At 47.0% G+C, this 20,534-nt stretch overlaps 1 protein-coding gene across 1 annotated transcript; it reads right to left on the bottom strand.

Moving 5' to 3' along the window:
* Window positions 1-3,698: 3,698 nt before the first annotated feature.
* Window positions 3,699-6,165, bottom strand: LOC114050243 (galectin-1-like). The gene is made up of 3 exons (XM_027871892.1): window positions 6,153-6,165; window positions 4,331-4,557; window positions 3,699-3,845 (listed from the first exon to the last, which is right to left on the bottom strand). Exons 1-3 carry the CDS (start codon window positions 6,163-6,165, stop codon window positions 3,699-3,701), a joined length of 387 nt encoding a protein of 128 aa, XP_027727693.1.
* Between the last annotated feature and the right edge of the window lie 14,369 nt (window positions 6,166-20,534).

Consider the following 20,534-nt stretch of genomic DNA (forward strand, 5'->3'; position numbering starts at 1 on the left):
AATTCTCTGAATTCAGAAAAAAAAGTGTCCTGTTCCTCCCAATTTTCTTTATGCAATCAAAGGAATGTGAAAACAATAACCTATTGATCTGTACAGGGCCACTTTTCCGAAAAGACATATAGGTTTCTTGAGATGTGGAATTGTGGGAAAGCTCCTTGCATCAATCTTTGGATCTGGGCAGCATAACTTTGGTCCTTGGTTAAGGGTCTCTAAGCAGCAGGGAGAGGTGGTCCCACTTCCCAGTCATGCAGTGCCAGGTGCAAATAACACAATAAGGCTCTCTCTCAGTTCCCACAGTAGAAACAAAGTTTTCTCCCAAGAAAGAATTTGGACTAGACCCATGATTGAACATAAAGGGAACTGGGCTAGCTCCAGAATTGAATCTCAAGATGGAGTCAGCGTCATTCACTCAATTCCAGAATAAATTACTTCCTGTCCTAATTCTCTCAATCCTTTCATTCTCCCTTTTCATTCATGGTGGAGTGGAAAACTTACTCTTCCCCTGGACGCCATATCTATAAGTTAAATGCACAAGTGTTTTCATAAATGCATAATCAGAATTACCTAAATTAGGGTAAAAATCAAACTACTTAGAGGTCACACTAATTTTGAGAGGGCAGGTTTACCTGTCACCAAGATAACCAAGAAAACTTCAGCATAAATATAAAGTCCATGAAATAAAAGACCAATCAAAACAATAATGGTCATCAATATTAACTAAGGTCAAGTCTCTTTGTACCCTAGTCATCTACTCCCAATGTCCATTCAATCAGCAAATCTTGAATCCCAGATGCCTCCTGTAGCCCTCTGGTGCCAGAGAATATCTTCTCTTGGACACTCTGGAAGAGGTCTCATTCTCAGGGCAGCTCTGAAGGGGGCTCTTTCTCTGGTTTCAGATCACTTGTAGATGCTTCCTAGATAATTCTGCTAAAATCTGCCAGTAATAAAACTTTGTACAATTTAGTACAGCATCTTAAATTTGCTTCTCCAATCCTGAAACTTCAAGAATTTCAGCTTTAGATATTACTTGTTGTTTCTTTCTTTACCTAAATCCGGTACCTGATATTAGAATCTTCAAAAAATTCGTGAGGGTCTGACTTGTAAAATGAACTCTTCTGCCTTTTCAAATTATGAAACAGGTGCTCTAAAAATGGGAAAATAGAGTGTTGTTTGGAGGGAAGTACTCTCTCTAGAAATAGGAATTGGTCATATAGGCTATTTGTGCCTTACCTGTGGTGGAGCCTTCCAAGCTTCTGTGAATCTGTTCAGCCACAGGTGGACACACTGTACCTTGACCTCAACATAGTGATGTCATTTTGGTCCTCTTCAGGAAGGAAAGACCACAGCCAGCTAGAGGAGGAGGTACCTTTAGGAGTCCAGAGCCTAGAATCTGAGACTTCTGTTCCCTTTCCTGGGTCATGATCCCCATTCTACAGAAAAGGAAGCTGATGTTCAGTATGGGCAGGTGACACCCCTGGTCACACAGCTGATAGGGCAGTGCCAGGATCCTAACCCAAGTCTCTGCTCCCTTCTCCTTCCTCAGAGGGTATGACAGGGCAGCCAGAGTGGGTCTCAGAGGTCACCCATCTTCCTCTGGTTGATGCCCCTCCCCAGTTGGGTCTCTCTAACTGGTCCTAATTACCCTTTCCCTCCATCAAATGGCCATATGCTCTTTCTGAAGGAGGTATTGGGTGACCTGTCCTGGGTCTGCCCAACCTACCTAGGGAAGCCACTGGAGCCCCTCCAAGGTCTAATCTTCTGTCAGTACTCAGGTAAATTCAGACTTGAACTCCTGTGTGCCTGCCCACAGCCCCATTTTCACTTTGGGTTCTAGGTAGTTCCATCTGCCTCTCTTAAATTTTCCCTCTTCAGTGTTTTCCAGTATTTGGGGGCAATGGGGTAACTGCTGTAGGTCAGACACTGTCCAGCAGAGTATTGGCAGGACAGCTCTGAGGAAAGCCTCCATCTTCAAGGGTATTCCACCCCATGGACAGAATTAAAATTCCTGTGTAAAATTAAAAAAAGGTCCAAGTTCCTGGTGGGGGGCAACGGGAAGAAGGGAGTTGGGTACATTTAGAAGAGTCATGGTGACCCCTTCTGGATCATCCTAACGTCTTAATAATCTAGTAACAAATCAGTCCTGGGGCAGGGGGACAAGCACATTAATAATCCCAGAGAAAGAGATCGAGGGTCCCACCATGTCCATCACAGCCCTTGGGGAGCAGGGTTCTCATTCCACTTAAAATCTGGGCAGGAGCCACATGGACCCTCCAATTGGCACTCAGGGCACCCCTCCCATTAGTCCACTAATACCTGGAACTTGAATGGATTCCAGCCTTCTGATTGGTCCTTTAGGAGACAGGACTCAATGATCCATACTGCTTGATGCTCCAGAACTTTGAATCAGGCTGATTGGCTCAGTTGGGGCTGACCCAAGGGGAAATGGCACCTAGTAGAGGGAAGCAGGAAGTTATGGGGAAAGAGGACACCTAGCTCACCTAAAGTGAGAAACTAGGTCCATTGGGGAGCTGGGAGGCAGGTCCTGACCGACTCATCTCAGAAGATGGAGAATCAATGTGTATGTGGGTATCTGTGTGTGTGTGTGTGTCTCTGTGACAGTGCTGTAGTGTGGTTTTTAGGAGGGAAACATATAAACTGGACAAGGATATGGGGTTTTGGGAAGGGGTCCTTTCATGACCACAGTGTAGAAGAGACAGGGGAGAAGAGATCAGAATAAGAGGACTGTCCATCCTCTTGGCTGCCCTGCCTCTGGTCAGGTTGCCTCAGTCTCCAGCTCTGCTATCAAGTCTGCTGTGCTGTTCACTTAGTAGTGGGGCACCTCCACTCCCTTTGTCTCTCTCCCACTGCTGGGCTCTGCTCAGAGAGAGTGAGTCAATGTGCACTCAGTGAACCTCATCACCTAAGGCCATCATCTGACCCCAGAAAGCAGGCTCAGAGAGGTACTAAGACCTGCCCTCAGCCACACAGCCAATTCCCAGAACAGACTGTCAGGCGAATCAAGGGTGACCTTGGCAGATACGCTAAAGTAAAGGAACTCAGCTTCTACTGCCCTTCCCTTTGGAGAAGGTTAAGGAAACCAGTGCAGCACAGATGTGAGGTCCCTTCCTCTTCTAAATTAATGGAGAATTTGGAGGCAGGGTGAGGTTTGCTGGGTCCTGACAGTCTGGGGAAGCCCTTGGACCTATTCTCAGAATCATATGGTGTTGTTGTCATTGCTTTTTTCCATCTTGTGAAGATTTTAGTTTTTTAAATTTCTTTTTAATATTCATTTTTAAAAATGTTGAGTTCCAAATTCTCCTTCCTTCACACCCTTCTCTTACACACCGAGAAAGCAAATAATACAGCTTCAATTGGAATGATGTTTTGAAATATATAAGAAAGCACAGAGAAATAATACCAAAACCAGAGGTTAGTGACAATAAAGATGTCTTTTTTTCCTATCCAAAATCTGTCCCATTGGAGAACTCCTGTCCCAGAAAGTCACCAAAAGAGTATAAAGGTGAAGGGACTTGTCCAGGTTCACTCAGCCATCCTTCTGAACTCCAAACCCAGCCCTCTATCCCCCAGACAAGAATAACACAGAAAATGTCAGCGGTTATCATCACCAACATATTTATTAGTAACAAGAGAAACCCAAGAGTCGAGAATGGAATCTGAAGGCAGCTTGATTGGAGGGCTCATTCAAAGGACAGCATTCTGAGCTTGAAGTCCTTAGTAATTTCCAAGAAGTTGATAAATTGTAAGTTAAGACGATTAGGGAAAGTGAATTCAGAGCCACCAGGCAGCTGCACTTTAAACTGCTTCTCTTCAAAGATTATGTTAATCTGAATGAGGAGAGGGAAGAATGAGTTGGACATAGAACCCTGGCCTTGGAGACAGGAAGACCTGGGTTCATATTGCACATCAAGACATTCACTACAAGACACTGTGTGACCTTGGGCAAATCATTTCTTCATGCTGAGCCTCAGTTTCCTATTCTGTAAAATGAGGGGGTCAGAGTAGTTGGCCCCAAGGTTCTCTCCAGCTCTACATCTAGGGTCCTATTATAAGTCCTGGGACACTGCAGATTCTAATCTTCTCTTATTGAGACCCCAGCCCTTTATGACTCCCTCCCTTCCCCCACCCCACTCCAGCTCAAGGGATGCTGGGTTTTTTTGCCATTGACCTTTGGAAACCTCCTCTAGCTTTTCATCTTTTCCCCATCAGAGTTTGCTTCCAGGACTCTTCTGTCAAGTGGAAGGACTGTATGAGATCATTTTTTGGGTCTTTCCCAGGTGGAACATTCCATGCTCTGATTCTGTGGTCTTACCTCTGCTCTGCTCCCTGGCACAAAGGGGAATTTTTTCACTTTTTTTTCTTTGCCCCATATGTAATCATTCCGGGAGTTGTAGGCGATGATTTTGGTATCATTAGCATGTATGAAGCGTGCGCTGAAGTGCAGGCCAATATTACCATAGTCCTTGCCCAGCTCAATTCTAAAGCTGGGGATAGAGAACACATCTCCATCATAAGCATGGGTCCCAGAGCCTTGGAAATCTACCACTCAGAAAATCCTGATCAAGAAGACCTCCAAAGAACTATCACCCAATCCTGACCTGAAGCACCACGGCTTCTCCTCTGCAGCACCCCTCCAACTCCCACCCTGCTTAACAAGGGACCATGGTACATATTGTACTACCCCAAGAGACAGGGAACTCACTACCTAGCCAGACTGTCCATTCTAGCTACTGGGAAGCTTCTGTTGGGAAGATTTTCCTGATGCTGAGTCCTAGTTTGGTGCTTCAAGCAGGGTGTAAAGGATGCAGCTCTCAACCATTACTAAATTTTTCCTCATCCTTCCCATCTCCCACTTACTGTTTGGCATCAAGTGGAATATCTCCCACTATTTTTATTCGGACTCCAGGTTGGAGGTTCAAGTTAGTGGCAAGCATTTCCTGCAAAGACCAAGCACAGGAAAGTTAGGGCTGCCTGGGGGCTGAGGGGACCCAGAGCTTTCAGCTGGTTCAGGGCCACCCTTGAGGAAGGTTCTAGGAAAGCAGATTCTCCCCAGACTAGTTAGTGCTGAAGTGGGAGTTAGTCGCAGCTCTGTGACCTTGGGAAAGCCCTTTCATATCTCTGGGCCTCAGTTTCCCCATCTGTTAAATCAGGAAGTAGCCTAGATGATTGATGCAGTCCACTCCTCATTTTACAGATCAAGAAACTGAGGCTCAAAGAAGCAAGAGGTGACCTGTCCCAGGTCCCACAAGTGAGCAACAGAATCAGAAGTGGAACCCAAGTTTTTCCTGGGTCCCAGGCCCATGCTCTCTCCAACCCAATGGCTGCCCCAGTGCCATCTTAGGTTTGAATTCCAAGCGTCCTGGCACTTGGGCAAGGATGAAGGTGGAAAGGAGAACAATTGTGCTAACCCAAGGGTAGGAGGCAGACTACAGCTCAGCGGGGAAACTCCCTGGTGGCTAGGTAAGTCTTACCTTGCCTCCCCCACACTCCCCAGCTGTTGTTCTGTCCTCCGGCAAATGCTCCCAGGGCTGCCCTCAGCTCATTAAGCAGGGAAGGAATTCCTCCCCAGGAAAGTTTTCAGGAAGAGCTTCTCCCTTCTCCAGAGCTAAGTCTTGGTCCCAGTCTAGGGCAGGAGCCAGCCACGCCCGGGAGAAGGGGAGCTGGCAAGGGAGAGGGAGGTTCAGAAAGGATGGGGAATCAAGGGTGACCTTGGCAGAAATAAGGCAAAGGAACTTAGCTTCTTCTGTGCCCCACCCCTTTGGGAGATGGGTAAGGGAGCCAGGGCAGCACAGATGTGTGCTCCCTTCCCATTCTAAATCAATGGAAAATTAATTAGGGGGAAGGGGGAGTGGAATCTTATGAACTAATTTTCTAGAGAAGAGGGAAATAGTGTATGTGTGAGATCATTTGGGCATTATTTTAAAGGGGTGGGACTAGAATTAGGAAAGACCTGAGGAATCACATGCCCCTATGGCCCACCTGGTCTGCCATCTCCTTCCTTCTCCCTTTCCAATGGAGCCTTCTCAACCTGGACTCTTTCCTTACCATCAGGCTGGGTTGGAGTTTAAACTCTCTAAGACAGTCATTCATTCCAGAAAGCCTGATCCTCTGGTGGAAGATTCAGCTGTACTCACCCCACTCCCACATCGCCTCTTCTTTACTTTCCTCTCAAGGAAGGGCATTCTTCCACATCCTGCCCTCACCCCCACAGAGACGTTGCCCCTCAGAGCCAGGGGACCCCCGACCTTAATCCATGCCTCTTGCTCACCTCTCCCCAGGATCTCTCTGGACTTAGCTTGTCAAAGACAAGTCAAAAGGAGAGGGGCATGGAAGGGGCAGCCTGTCCAAGGGCTGAGGCGGTCAGGTTGGGGAGGGTTGTGGTAGAGCATCCCCATCCTCTCTTGAACACACTCTTCTTGAGTCTCCCTGATTTTTTTCCAAGCCTCAATTCGAGAGGGTCCCCCACTTCTGGACCCTCAGCCTCCATCCTGGACAAGATTCCCCTCAGCCCATACCTCGGCCATGATGGAGGATGAGAAATTCTTCTGTGATTCTCTTGGCTGCACTGGGTCCCTAAAGGACAATGTGCCACTCCAAGCTGGAGATGGTAACTCGGGGAGGCGTCCAGCCCTTCAAATAGAGGATTGGTCTCCTGTCTTCTGCTGAATCCCCACCCCAACCCCTCCCCAGCCCTCCTCTCTTGCACTTTTCACCCATACAGAGCAGAAAAGGAGAGGGGGGCATGTCTCAGGGGCTGGACCAGCTGAATTTTTGAAGACTTTCCTGGAGAGGCAGCCAATCCAGGAAGAGATAACCCTTAGGTCACACCCTCTGCATGTCAAGCTCTATCCTTATCTAGCCTTTTACCCCATATCCAAACCCTAAAAACTCTCCTTTGGGGAGTGGTGTTGGGGCAAGTGATAGATTAATTGGGGGGATCCAATGAATACTACTTTTAGAATGAACATGAATATGATATTCTCAAGAGGTCAGGTGGAGGGAAGGTCATGCTTTGGTATGGATGAGAGCCAGCTCCCTGGTCTCCAAACGGTCCATCTGAAGGGGGAAATCCTAATCAGAGGATGTTGTAATGTGGACGGACCTAAGAAACCATCTGGTTTCTTAACCAGTAGGGAAACTGAACCCCTTGGGTAAGTCGGGCAGTGAGGAGCCGAGCCAGGCATTGTATTCAGGTCGTCTGACTCTCTAGTCCAGTACTCTTTCCACCATATCACATCACTAAGCATCCATGTTTTATAAACAGGCAAAATGAAATGCAGGTTAACTTACCTAGGTTATGAGAGAGTAACTTCCCCAAGATGGTGGTTTACTGTGTTTGAGGTGGTTCATTGAAGAATGAGGTGGGCAGAAAGAAAGAATGGAATCAGCTTGGTATCCATTTGGGATGAGGAATCAATGAATCTCTCCAATGTCTTTGGACATCTCTCCAGGGGTGCTTGGGTGCCTCCAGTCTTATTGATCCCCTTTTGGAGGTCCCCCAAGCCTCAAATTATAAAGAGAGAAAGTCTGGGAAGGTGCCTAAAGCTGAGGTTGTGACTTTCTGACCTGCTGTCAGAAAGTACTCTCTGCTCTGTCTGTATCATGAGACTGGAGGAAGGCAGACTGAGGTTCCTCAGAAGGTCCTACCAAGCCAGCTCAAAGAAGGGAGTGGCAGGAACCCCAATGGGCCCCCTGGTGCTGCCAGAGAATGGGACCCAGGCCATTTCTGGCCACTGCCAGAAAAGCATTCTCAGAGAAACCTTTGACACAGCTTCCGCCGCAGACCCATCCCCTGACTATGAGACACACTGAAACAGAGGTAGTCAGGGTTTAGAGGGCCCTGTGATTCTATTGAACCAAAGCGGGATGGTTGAGGGAGGGGATGAGGGATCAAGAGCCCCTTGAGGGAAAAGAAGAAATCTTATTATCTTATTATATTCCCTATTCTTACACTCATGTCTTTTGTTCCTCTGATGAGGGGGACCTGAAGACCAGGTCCTACAGAGAATTGTCACTTCAATTCTCTGATCCTCAATTTCCTCATCTGTAAACTGGGATCCCAATAGAATTAAAAGTAGGGTATCACAGTAGATAGAGATCCACCCCCTTAAAGTCAAGAAGACCTAGGTTGAAATCCCACCTCCCAAGTCAGCTAACATCTCAGGGCTTGAGGTCACTCCCTAAGATAGGGGTTCTTAATCTGGGGTTCACAGATCTCCCTGGTGTCCATGGATAGATTACGAGGGATTTGTGAATTTGGAAAGGAAAAAAGAAATTGCATCCTTATTTTCACTGAACTTTAAATAAAATGTACTATTTCCTTCTACTATTAAAAAAAATCACATTTTTTTCTCAGAAGGGCTCTATCAAAGTGCCCAGAGGTCAATGACACAAACTAGTCAAAGGACTTAGGCTTTAAGACTGTAAGTTTTAGAGCAGGTGCTGACTTGTATGTGGAGGGAGGAGGTCAGTCACCTGGGAATTCCCTATAGATTCAGTGCCATCAGAAATTGGGTCCCTGTCCTAACCTCTAACAGAGTAATCAGATCTTCACTTGGAAGGACCCTCAAACATCTATTGAAATAAAATTTTCTTCTCAAATATTCTCTCAAAGCTGTCATTTAGGTTCCCTTTGAAGACCTTCAACAATGGGAAACTCACTCCCTATGGCATCAGCTGGTTCCATGTGTGGACAGCTCCCATGGTTGGATTGAATGGACAGCTCCCTCTGCACCATCCCCAATTCCTCCTGGTTCTACCTCTGGGGCCGAGCAGGACCTCCTGTCGGACAGTCCCTCTATCCTTGCAGGCAAGGTTCAGGTGCCCAAGCCCAACACTACTAACTATTCTTTCTCCCACCATCTATCTCAAGGGTAAGAGAAGCACTCCATAAACCTTAGAGAGGTTGGAGTAACAAAAATCATGATCCCCAGACGGAGGGAGCTCCCAGCAGTGAGCAGGGCAGAACAGACACAGCTCCCCTCCTCCAAGCCCCCACCAACCCCAAGTGCCTCACATCCTGAGCCCGACTCCAGCTCCTTCATCTCCCACAGTCCTGGCACTACCAGCTGTGTGACCCATGACCAAGTCATATCTCCACTCTAAATCTCAGTTTCCTTCTCTATAAAAAGGAGATAATAATCCGTGCACCAACCCCCTCCCTAAATGTTATGGATGAAAGATGAAATGACTGAGGAGACAAAGGTTCGATCTTCCAAGCTTATCAATGTCTTAAGCAATGCCTGGCAATTGCCAACAAACCAGGACCAGGCCCCTTCCTCACCTTAGGACTGCACCCCAAATAGAGGGGGAGATAGATTTTTATATATGAAAAACAATGAATGAAATGAGGCCAGTTAACTAAAATGAAATGATACAACATTAGATAATCTGATTTCGAATTGGAGGAAAGATTAGAAACTTTCCAAGTTGGGAGAGAAGCAGTCAGCAAGTGCAATTTCCTAAATTCCGAAAACAGAGGAGTCCCACTCCCCCCAAATGTGTTCATACAATCAATGGAAGGTGGAAACACTAACTGACTGATCAGCATAGCGCCACTTTTCAGATAAGACACACGGTTGCTCAAGATGTAGAATTGTAGGAGAACTCCTTGCATCAGTCTTTGGGACTGACCAGGTTGCTATTCAGTAGAACTGAGGTCCTTAGATAAAGGTCCATAAGGAGCAGGGAGAGGTGGTCACATTTCCTAGCCACACAGGGTTGGGTTCAAATAATACAATAAGGCTTTCTCCCAATTCCCACAATTGAAAAAAAGTTTTCTCCCAAGAAAGAATTTGAACTAGACCCATAATTGAATAGAAAGGGAACTGGGCTAGCTCCAGAATTGAATCCCAAGATGGAGTCAATGTAGTTCACTCAATTCCCAGAATTAATCACTTGCTGTCCTAATCCCCTCAATTCCCTCAATTTCTCCTTTTGATTGATGGTGCAGTGGAAAACTTACTCCTCCTCTGGATCAATTATTTCTAAATTAAATCCATAAGGATTGTGGTAAACTAATAATCAGAATTTCCCAAATCAGATTCCCGATAGAACTGCTTAGAGGGCATACAGTGGACTAATTTTGAGGAGGGAGATTTATAGATCAGCAGGGTAAGCAAGAAAACCTCAACACAGATATAAACTCCATGAAACAAAATGCCAAAGCAAAACAATAGTGATCGTTAATATTAACTAAGGTCAAGTCTCCTTGTACCCTAGTAATTCACTCCCAATGTCCATTCAATCAGCAAATTTTGAATCCCAGATGCCTCCTGTAGCCCTCTGGTGCCAGCAAATATGTTCTCCTGGACATTCTGGAAGAGGTCTCATTCTCAGGGCAGCTCTGACGGAGCTCTGTTTCTCTGGTTCCAAATCATTTATAGAAGGTTCCTAGATAATTCTGCTAAAATCTGCTAGTAACAAAACTTCATACAGTTTAGTAGTGTCTTAAATTTGGTTCTGCAATCCTACAACTTCAGAGAATTTCAGTTTTTATATACTACTTGCTGTTTCTTTCTTTACTTAAATCTTGTGCCTGATATAAGATTCTTTAAAAATTTCATGACGGTCTGACTTGTAAAATGAACTCTTCTATCTTTTTAAATTATCAAACAGGTGCTTTAAAAATGGGGAAATAGTATTGTTTGGAGGGAAGTACTTTACAAACTTTAACTCTCTCTAGAAATAGGAGTTGGTCATTTGTGCCTGACCTGTGTTAGAGCCTTCCCAGCTTGCATTGGTCGGTTCAGCCAGAGGTGGACACACTGTACCTTGACCTCAACATAGTGATGTCATTTTGGTCCTCTTCAGAAAGAAGGACCACAACCAACCAGGGGGCTGGGGGAGGTGCCTTTGGGACTCTAGAGCCTTGAATCTGAGACTTCTGTTCCCCTTCCTGTGTCATGATCCCCATTCTACAGAAAAGGAAGCTGAGGTTTGGTGTGGGCAGGTGACACCCTTGGGTCACACAGCTGGCAGGGCAGTGCCAGGATCCTAACCCAGGTCTCTCCTACTTCCTCCTTCCTCATAGAGTGAGTCAGGGCAGCCACAGGGAGTCTGGGAGGTCACCCACCCACTGGTTGATGCCCCTCCCCAGTTGGGGCACTGACTGGCCCTAGTCATCCTTTCCTTTTAACAAATGACCGTATGCTCTCTCTGAAAAAGGTAGTAAGTGACCTGTCCTGCATCTGCTCAGTCTACCTAGGATGGCCACTGGAGACCCTCTAAGGCCTAATCTACCTTGAGGACTCATTTTATTGAAATCTGAGCTCCAGTGTCCCTGCCCATAGCCCAACCTTCACTTTGGGTTCTAGGTAGCTCCCTCTGCCTCTCTCAAATTTCTCTCTCTCCAGAATTTTCCAGCATTTAGGGGGAATGGAGTAACCACAGACCCTGGCCAGCTCAGATACTGGGCAGGACAGCTCTGAGGAAAGCATCTATGCCCAAGGGTACTTCACCCCATGAACATCTACAAAGGAATTAAAATTTACTCAGGTCCACGTTCCTGTGGGGGGTAGAAGGGATGATTTGGCATATTTAGAGGGGTCACTGTGACAATCCTAACACTTTAATAAACAAAGTAGTAAATAAACCCAATAGTCCCAGGGAAAGAGATTGAGGGTCCCACCATGTGCATCACAACCTTTGGGGAGCAGGGTCCTCTTTTCACTTAAAATCTGGGCAGGAGCCACATGGCCCCTCCAGCTGGCACTCAGGGCACTCCTCCCATTGGTCCACTAGAACCTGGAACTTCAATGAATTCCAGCCTTTTGACTGATCTCACAGGAGACAGGACTCAATGATCCACAATAGTTGTTATTCTAGAACTTTGAACCAAGCTGATTGGCTCAGTGGATGCATTGCTCCAAGGTCAACCCCTTGGAGAGTGTGTGCCTGTGTGTATGGGAGAGGGGAAGCCTCTGAACCAGGCAGAACAAGGGGGTTGGGGAATCAATGGCACAGAGTGTTGCAATAAAGGGCCCCTTAGGATCATAGATTCAGAGCTGCAAGGGGGCTCAGAGGTCATTTAGTCTAACACCCTCATTTTGACAGAGAAGGAAACTGAGGCACCACTTGCCCCCCAGAGTCATGACTCCTGGGTCTAGAAGAGAGAAAGTGGAAAGAAAGAAGTTAAGGCAGCATCAACCAAGTCAGAACTGAGAGAAGGGGGAATTGGGGGCTGATTTGAGGGGTAAGGGGGAAGAGATGCTGCCAGTAGGGACATGGCACCCAGTAGAGGGAAGCAGAAGGTAATGGGGGGAGAAGACACCCAGCCCAACCTAAAGGAAAGAGAGACAATTAGGTCCCTTGGGGAGCTGGGAGGCAGGTCCTGACTTACTGATTCCAGAAGATGGAGAATCAATCTCTCTCTCTCTCTCTCTCTCTCTCTCTCTCTCTCTCTCTCTCTCTCTCGCTCCCCTCTGGGCACCATGTAGAAGAGACAAGGGGAGAAGAGATCAGAATAAGAGGACTGCCCATCCTCTTGGCTGCCCTGCCTCTGGTCAGGTTACCTCAGTCTCCAGCCCTGCTATCAAGTCTGCTGTTGCTGGTCACTTAGTAGTGGGGCACCTCCACTCCCTCTGTCTCTCTCTCCCAGGGCTGGGCTCTGCTCAGGGAGAGTGAGTAGATGTGCATTCAGTGAACCTCATCACCTAAGGCCATCATCTGACCCCAGAAAGCAGGCTCAGAGAGGTACTAAGGCCTGCCCTCAGCCACACAGCCAGTTCCCAGACCAGGCTGCACTGGAACCTGGCTTTCATCTTTGCATCTCCAGGCACCCAGAGGCTCTTTCCATCCAGGACTGGGGGCTGCATCTCTTTCTCTCTGACATTGGGCCTGGTCTACAGTGAGTGATCCCCAAATGTTTGTGGACTGCTCACCCCCCTTCTGCTCTGGGGAGTGTAGACGTGGTGAGTGGGACTCTTCCAGCCAACCAGCCCTAGGGCCAGGCCCAGACCCAGGAGTGGTAAGCACAGCTCTGAGCATGCACTGTGGAGGCCCTGGCCTCTATTTCAGAGGACATACAGTATGGTCCATTGTTTGTGGGCTCATTCCATGGTGATACAAAGGCTTTGAACTGGGTTCTGAGCCAGAACCAGTTATGATTACCAAATGCTTGAGAGCTGATCTCTTGCTTTCTTCCCTGTCTGACTGGAAGAAATATTGGAATTGATTAAACTTCAGAGGAGGAGGGGAGAGATCAAAGACTCACAGAGGGGACCCCAGAGGCCATCTGGTCCAACTTCCTCATGTTACAGAGGAGGAAACTGAGGCAGGGGGAATGACTTGGGCCTATAGGAGCATAGGTGTAGAGAGCTGGAAGGACCTTGGAATCCAAGCTCTTCATTTTACCCCTGAGGAAACTGAGACCCAGGGACTTCTCCAAGGTCACTTAGGCAGTGAGGATCAGAGGTCAAATTCAAACCCAATACCTCTGACTCCAGAGCCAGTGAATGGATTTCATTCTCCTCCTATCTCGCCTCCAGATCTCTCTGAGCTTCCTTAGGCTGGTCCTCAAACAGACATAGTGCTTCCCTGGTTTGTATTCAGTATCTTTCCAGCAGCTGGGCTTTCTCACAGTCTGTGCTCTGGCCCCCTCCCTTCACTAATATACAGATGTTCCCCTGCAGTTACTACTGTGGGGAATTCCTTCCCCATTGCTAATCAGGGATTGTCATGCCTTCTAAGTGCTTTTCACCTTATTTGTGTTATGTCCTGGTTTCCTGACAGTCTGGGCAAGCAGAATAATGTAGTGGTGATATATTTTTACATTTTGTGAAAATATTATTTTTTAATTAATTTTAACATTATTTTTTAAAATTCTGAGTTCCATATTCTCCCTCCCTCTGACCCTTCCTCTAGCCAATTAAAAGGTAAGCAGTACAGTATCAAATAGAATAATGGTTTTAAATATATAAAAAATGCAGAGTAAGACTAGGAAAACCAGGAGTTAGCGACAATAAAGATGGAATTTTTTTCCAATCTGAAAACTACCCATGGACCGCAGGTGGTGAACCCCTGTCTTAGAAAGTCACCAAAGGACCACTGAGGTGCAGGGATTTGTCCAGGATCTCTCAGCCACCCTTCCCAACTCCAAACCCAGCCCTCTTTCCCTCAGACCAGAATAACACTGACAAGGTCAGCTGTTCTCATTATCAACATTTTTTATTAGTCATAAGAGAGACCCAAGGGTCAAGAATGGTCTGCAGCTGGCTTGATTGCAGGGCTCATTTGAAATCCATGGTTTTGAGCTTGAAAGTCACCACAAGTTTGTGAGTAGTTGATTTCAGGTAAGTTAAGGCGATTTCACATACTGAATCGAAAACCGTCAATCAGCCTCACAATAAAGTGCTTCCCTTCAAAGGTTATGCCAATCTGAATGGGGAGAGGACAGAAGGAGCTAAACCCAGAACCCTGGGCTTGAAGACAGGAAGACCTGGGTTCAAATTGCACCTCAAGACACTCACTACAAGACAGTATGTGACCTTGGACAAATCATTTCTTCATTCTGAGCCTCAGTTTCCTCCTCTGCAAAATGAGGGGGTCAGACAAGAGTACCCCTGAGGTTCTCTCCAGCTTTAAATCGTGGGTCCTATTATGTGTCCTGGGACATCCCAGAGTCTAGTCTAATCCTATTGGGACCATGGCCCTTCACAATTCTCTCCCTTTCTCCACCCCCCTCCCCCCAGCTCAAGGGACGCTGGACTTCTTGCTATTAACCTTTCCAAACCCACTGAGCTCATTTCCCCTCTAGCTTTTCATCTTTTCCCCATCAGAGTTTGCTTCCAGGACTCTTCTGTCAAAAGCAAGGGTGGGGGGGGGGAGTGAGATCATCTCTTGGGCCCTTCCCAGGACATTCCATGCCCTGATTCTGGGGTCTTACCTCCACTCTACTCCCTGGCTCAAAGGGGAATCTGGTCTCCCTATGTTCTCCGGTCCAAAAGCTTTCCGGCATGGTTCTGTGGAGCATGACTTTGGTATCGTTTTTATACTGGAAGCATGGGTTGAATTTGCAGGCTAATGTTATGGTGGTCCTTGCCCACATTCACTTTAAATCTGGGAATCAAGAACACATCTCCATCATTGCATGGGGCCAAGAACTTTGGAAAACCCCATTTAGAGAATTCCTGAGCTAGAAGACCCCCAAAGGGACTCTCACCCAATCCTGACCTGAAGCACCATGGCACTTCTTCTGCATTACTCTTCCTACCCCCACCCTGTTTAACAAGTGACTGTAGTACATATTTTACTACTTTCAGAGACAGAGAGCTCACTACCTATCTAAACTGTCCATTCAAGTTATTGGATATCTTTTATTGGGAAGTTTTGCCTGATATTGAGTCCTAGCTCTGCTATCTGGGGTCAAGAAAAACCAAGTCTGGTGCTTCTAATCAAGGGACCAGGATGGGCAGGTGTGTAAAGGGTTCAGCTTTCACCTGTGATTAAATTTTGTCTTCCGTTTCCCACTGCCTGGCATTTAGCGGTGTGTCTCCTACTGGTTTTATGCTCACTCCGGGTTGGACGTTCAAGTTACAGGCAATCATTTCCTGAAGAGACCAAGTAGAGTAAAGTTAGGGCTGGCTAGGAGCACAAGCTGTCGAGGCGCCACCTTTCAGAAAGGTTCTAGGAGAGCAGACTGTTCTCCAAGCTAGATTGAATGGGGAACAATGGAGAATCAAGACCGACCTTGGCAGAAACGCTAAGGTCATGGATTTAGCTTCTCTTTCGGAGTAGCTTAAGGGAATCAGGGCTGCACAGATGGGGGGTCTCTTCCTGTTCTAAAGGGGTGGAGAAGTAATTAGGGGGCAGGGTGAGGGGAATCTTGTGAGCTGGTTTCCTGGAGAATAGGCAAGGAATGTATTTGTGACATTAATGAAGCTTTATTTCGAAAGGGGGAGGGGGTGTGGCCTTTTGAATGAGTCCAAGTCTTACAGAACAAATCCTTTTATTAAGAGGATTTGTTTCTGTGACGTTTGGATTCAAGGAGCTGCACCTGAGGACCTAGAGGACCACGTGTGGCCTCGAGCCTGGAGGGTCCCCACACCTGATCTAAGGAATCATTTGCTCCCTGCTCCACTCCATCTGCCATCTTCAGCTTCTCTCCAATGAAGCCTCCTCAACTTGAACTCTTTCTGTGTCAGCAGGCTAGGTTGGAGTTAACTCTATCAGTCTTTCATTCCAGAAAGCCTGATCCTCTGGCAGAAGATTCATCTCTGCCCATCTGTCCCTTTCCTTATCCTCTTCACTCTCAGAACAGATTATCCCACACCCTACCCCTACCCTCTAACCCTATGCAAAAGAAACCCCTCGGGGCCAGGTGACCCCCCATCCTCAATTCATGCCAAGTCCCACTTCCCCCTTGCTCCCCTCTCCCCAGGATCTCTCTGGACTTACCAGCTAGTTAAACACTTTGGGATCAGTAGCCAGGGATATCGGACAGTTGCTAGGGCTGGGGGAGTGCAGGGAGGGCTGGGAGGGGCAGCCTTTGCAAGATCATGGTGGGGGATAGAGAAGGACAGAGAAAGGAACCCCAACCCATACAGAACGGAAGGGTAGAGCATCCCAATCCTCTCCCAAAAGTGCCCTTCTTAAGTCCCCCCGATTCTCTTCAAGCCCCAGTCCCAAAGGACCCCCCGCCTCTGGACCCTCAGCCTATACCCTGGCGCACTCATGCTGGCCATGACGGAGGATGAGAAATGGTCTAGCAGTTCTCCTGGCAGCGCTGGGTGCCAAAGGACAAAGTCCAACTCCACCCCAGAGATGGTAATTACAGGCTTCAGCTGAGTCCTCCCCTTACCCTCCCAAATGCCCCATTCCCCGCCCCACCACCCCGCCCTCTGGCACTTTTTGCCAATACTGAGCATAACAGGCCTCATCTCAGGGGCGGGGCCTTCAGAATTTTTGAAGGCTTTCTTAGAAGTTCAGCCAATCAATGTGGAGGCAAACCTTTGGTCTCAGCCCCTCCACATCAAGCTCCATCCTTTTTTTTCAGTCTCCCCTCACATCCAAACCCCCAAAACTGTCCTCTGGGAGATGGGATTGGGGAGCGTGGTAGAGAGATTGTAAGAGCCAATGGAAAACTTCGTTTAAAACGAACTGGAATCTGATATTGTCTGGAAGGGAGCTGTAGGGGAGGCTGTACTCTTGTCTGGCCTCCCAAGTGTCCATCCGAAGGGGGAAAATCCTAATCAGACCATATCATAGTTTGAAGGGAACAAAGAAACCATCTGGTTTCTTAACCAATGGGGAAACTAAGACCTGAGGTCACTTGGGCAGTGAGGAGCTGAGCCAGTACTTGGACAGAGGTCCTCTAACCCCAAGCCCAGAGCTCTTTCCATTGAATCACACAATCAAGCAACCATTACCCAAGGTCACCTGAGTTTGAGATGGTTTGCTGAAGAATGAGGTGGGTGGAAGGAGGAGATGGAATCAGCTTGGGCTCCATTTGGGTTGAGGTGTCAATGAGTTTCTCCAATGTCTTTGGTCATCTCCCCTGGGGTCAGTGGGTGTCTCCACCCTTACTGAACCCCCATGGAGGTCTTCCATGTGTTTATTTTTAAGGAGAGAAAGTCTGGCAAGGTGCCTGAAGCTGAGCTTGTGACTTTCTGACCTGCTGTCAGAAAGCACTCTCTGCCCTGTCTGGATCATGAGGCTGGAGGGAGGCAGGCTGAGGTGCCTCAGAAAGCCCTATCATGTCAGCTCAAGGAAGGGAGTGCTAAGGACCCCAGTAGAGTGGGATCCATGTGAAGGGTCCCAGAGAAACCTGTGACACAGCTTCCCCTTAGACACCCATAGATCCTTCCCCTGACAATGGGACCCAATGAAACAGAGGTACAAGGTCAGTTTAGAGAGCCCTGTGATTCAATGGAGCCAAAGTGGAACAGTTGAGGGAGGGGATGAGGGGGCATGAGCTCCCATCTTGCCTACTCTTTCACCCCTGCCTCTTGTTCCTCTCCTGAGGAAAACCTGAAGACCAGGACCTAGAGCTGCAAGTCACTTCAATTCTCTGATCCTCAGTTTGCTCATCTATAAATTGGGATAGAATTAAATAGAATTAAACAATAGAATTAAAAGCAGGGCATCATAGTGGATAGAGATGCACTCCCTCAAAGTCACAGAGACCTGGGTTCAAATCCCACCTCCCAAGTCACCTAACTTTTCAGTGCTTGAAGTCACTCTCTAAGTTAGGGGGTCTTAACCTGGGGTCCATGGATAGATTACAAGGGCTTTGTGAACTTGGAGAGGAAAAAAGAAATTACATTTTTATTTTCCCTGAACTTTAAATAAAATGTACTATTCCTTTCTACTATTTAAAAAAAATTTTCTCTCAGAAGGGCTCCACAAGACTGCCCAGAGGGTCAATGACTGTAACAGTAAGGTGTTATGGGCTGCATCACTTATAATCTGTTTCACAGGATCTGTACCCACAAAGACACATTCACACTCTTCCAAGCTTGTAAATGATTTAATAATGATAATAATCATAAACATACATGCACGTAAATGTGATTACATATGATTATACAATCTTAGAAGCAAAGACTATTAACAGAAAGATAGAGAGATAAAGAAGAAATACACCACCAATCCGAGGAAGCACCAACTCCTGAATATCTGGCTGGGGGAGTCCTGTTCTTATACATTAACCCTTCAATGACTCAAACCAGTCAAAGGACATCTGCTCTAAGACTCTTAAGTTTCCAAGAAGGTGCTGACTTGTATTTGGAGGGGACTTTGGTCACCTGGGAGTTCCCTATAAAGAAAGTGTCATCAGAGATCAGGTCCTGTCCCTATCCTCTAACTGAATCATCAGATCTCCACTTGGAAGGGCTCTCAGACATCTATTGAAATAAGACCTTCCTCTGAAACATTCCTCCCAAATAGTCACTAGGTTCCCTTTGACATCAAGTGGTTCCACTTCTGGACAGCTCTCATTGTTGGACTGAGAGGACAGCTCCCTCTGTACCTTTCCCCAATACCTCCTGGTTCTGCCTCTGGGGCTGAGCGGGATCAGGCTCAGTCCTCTCCTTGTACTTGCAGGCAAAGTTCAGGTACCCAAGCCCTATACCCCTAGCTATTCCTTCTCCCACCATCTATCTCAAGGGAAAGAGAAGCTCTCCATAAACTTTGCACAGAGGTTACAAAAACCAGGCTCAGAGAGGTACTAAGGCCTGCCCTCAGCCACACAGCCAATTCCCAGCAGAGTCTGCGCTGGAACCTGGCTTTCATCTTTGCATCTCCAGGCACCCAGAGGCTCTTTCCACCCAGGACTGGGGGTTGTATCTCATTCCTCTCTCTTTCATTTGGCAGAGAGTGAGTGATCCCCAAATGTTTGTGGACTGACCCCCCCCTTCTGCTCTGGGGAGTGTGGACGTGGTGAGTGGGACTCTTCCAGCCAACCAGCCCTAGGGCCAGGCCCAGACCCAGGAGTGGTAAGCCTATTTCTGAGCATGCACTGTGGAGGCCCTGGCCTCTATTTCAGAGGACATACAGTATTGTCCATTGTCTGTGGGCTCATTCTATGGTGATACAAATCTGGGTACTGAGCCAGAACCAGTTAAACATACAAGATGTTTGAGAGCTGATCTCCTGCTTTCTCCCTTGTCTGGTGGGAGCAAACACTGGAATTTACTATACTTCAGAGGAAGAGAGGAGAGATCAAAGGCTCACAGAAGGGACCCCAGAGGCCGTGTGGTCTGACTTCTTCACTTTACAGAGGAGGAAACTGAGGCAGGGGGAATGACTTGGGCCTGTAGGAGCATAGGTTTAGAGAGGTGGAAGGACCTTGGAGGCCAAGCTCTTCATTTTACCCCTGAGGAAACTGAGACCCAGGGACTTCTCCAAGGTCACCTAGGCAGTGAAGATCAGAGGTCAAATTCAAACCCAATACCTCTGACTGTGTCAGGGAAGCTTTGACTGAGCTTCCTTAGGCTGCTCCTCAAAGGGACACAGTGCTTTCCTGGCTTATATTCAGCATCTTTCCAGCAGCTGGGCTTGCCCATTGTCTGTGCTCTGGTCCCCTGTCTTCACTAATATTCAGAGGTTCCCCTGCAGTTACTACTGTGGAAAATCCCTTCCCCATTGCTAATCAGGGATTGTTGTGGCTTCTAAGTGCTTGTCACCTTTTGTGTTATTCTCAGAATAATGTGGGGTTTTTGTTGTTGTTTTTTTCATTTTTGAATGTTTTATTTTTTAAATTTATTTTTAAGATTTTTTTGTCATCTTTAACTTCAAATTTTCTTCCTCCCTCAGACCCTTCTCCTATACAATTAAAAAGCAAGTAATATGGTATTGAGTAGAATAATGTTATAACTATATTAAAAATGCAAAATAATACTAGCATTGAGGTTCCATGGTGTGCTGTGGTGGCATTGCCTCAGAGAATTCAGAGTCAGACCTCCTCTAATCCAAGTACAGGCATTTATTGAGGATTGATGCTGCTTGGAATCCGGCTAGTAACTTAGTAAGACAACACAGGCAAATTTATAGTGTAATGATGCTGATTACACAACAGA

Source organism: Vombatus ursinus, unplaced genomic scaffold, assembly GCF_900497805.2.
Source record: "Vombatus ursinus unplaced genomic scaffold, bare-nosed wombat genome assembly UNPS02003292.1, whole genome shotgun sequence".
Classification (NCBI taxonomy): Eukaryota; Metazoa; Chordata; class Mammalia; order Diprotodontia; family Vombatidae; genus Vombatus; species Vombatus ursinus.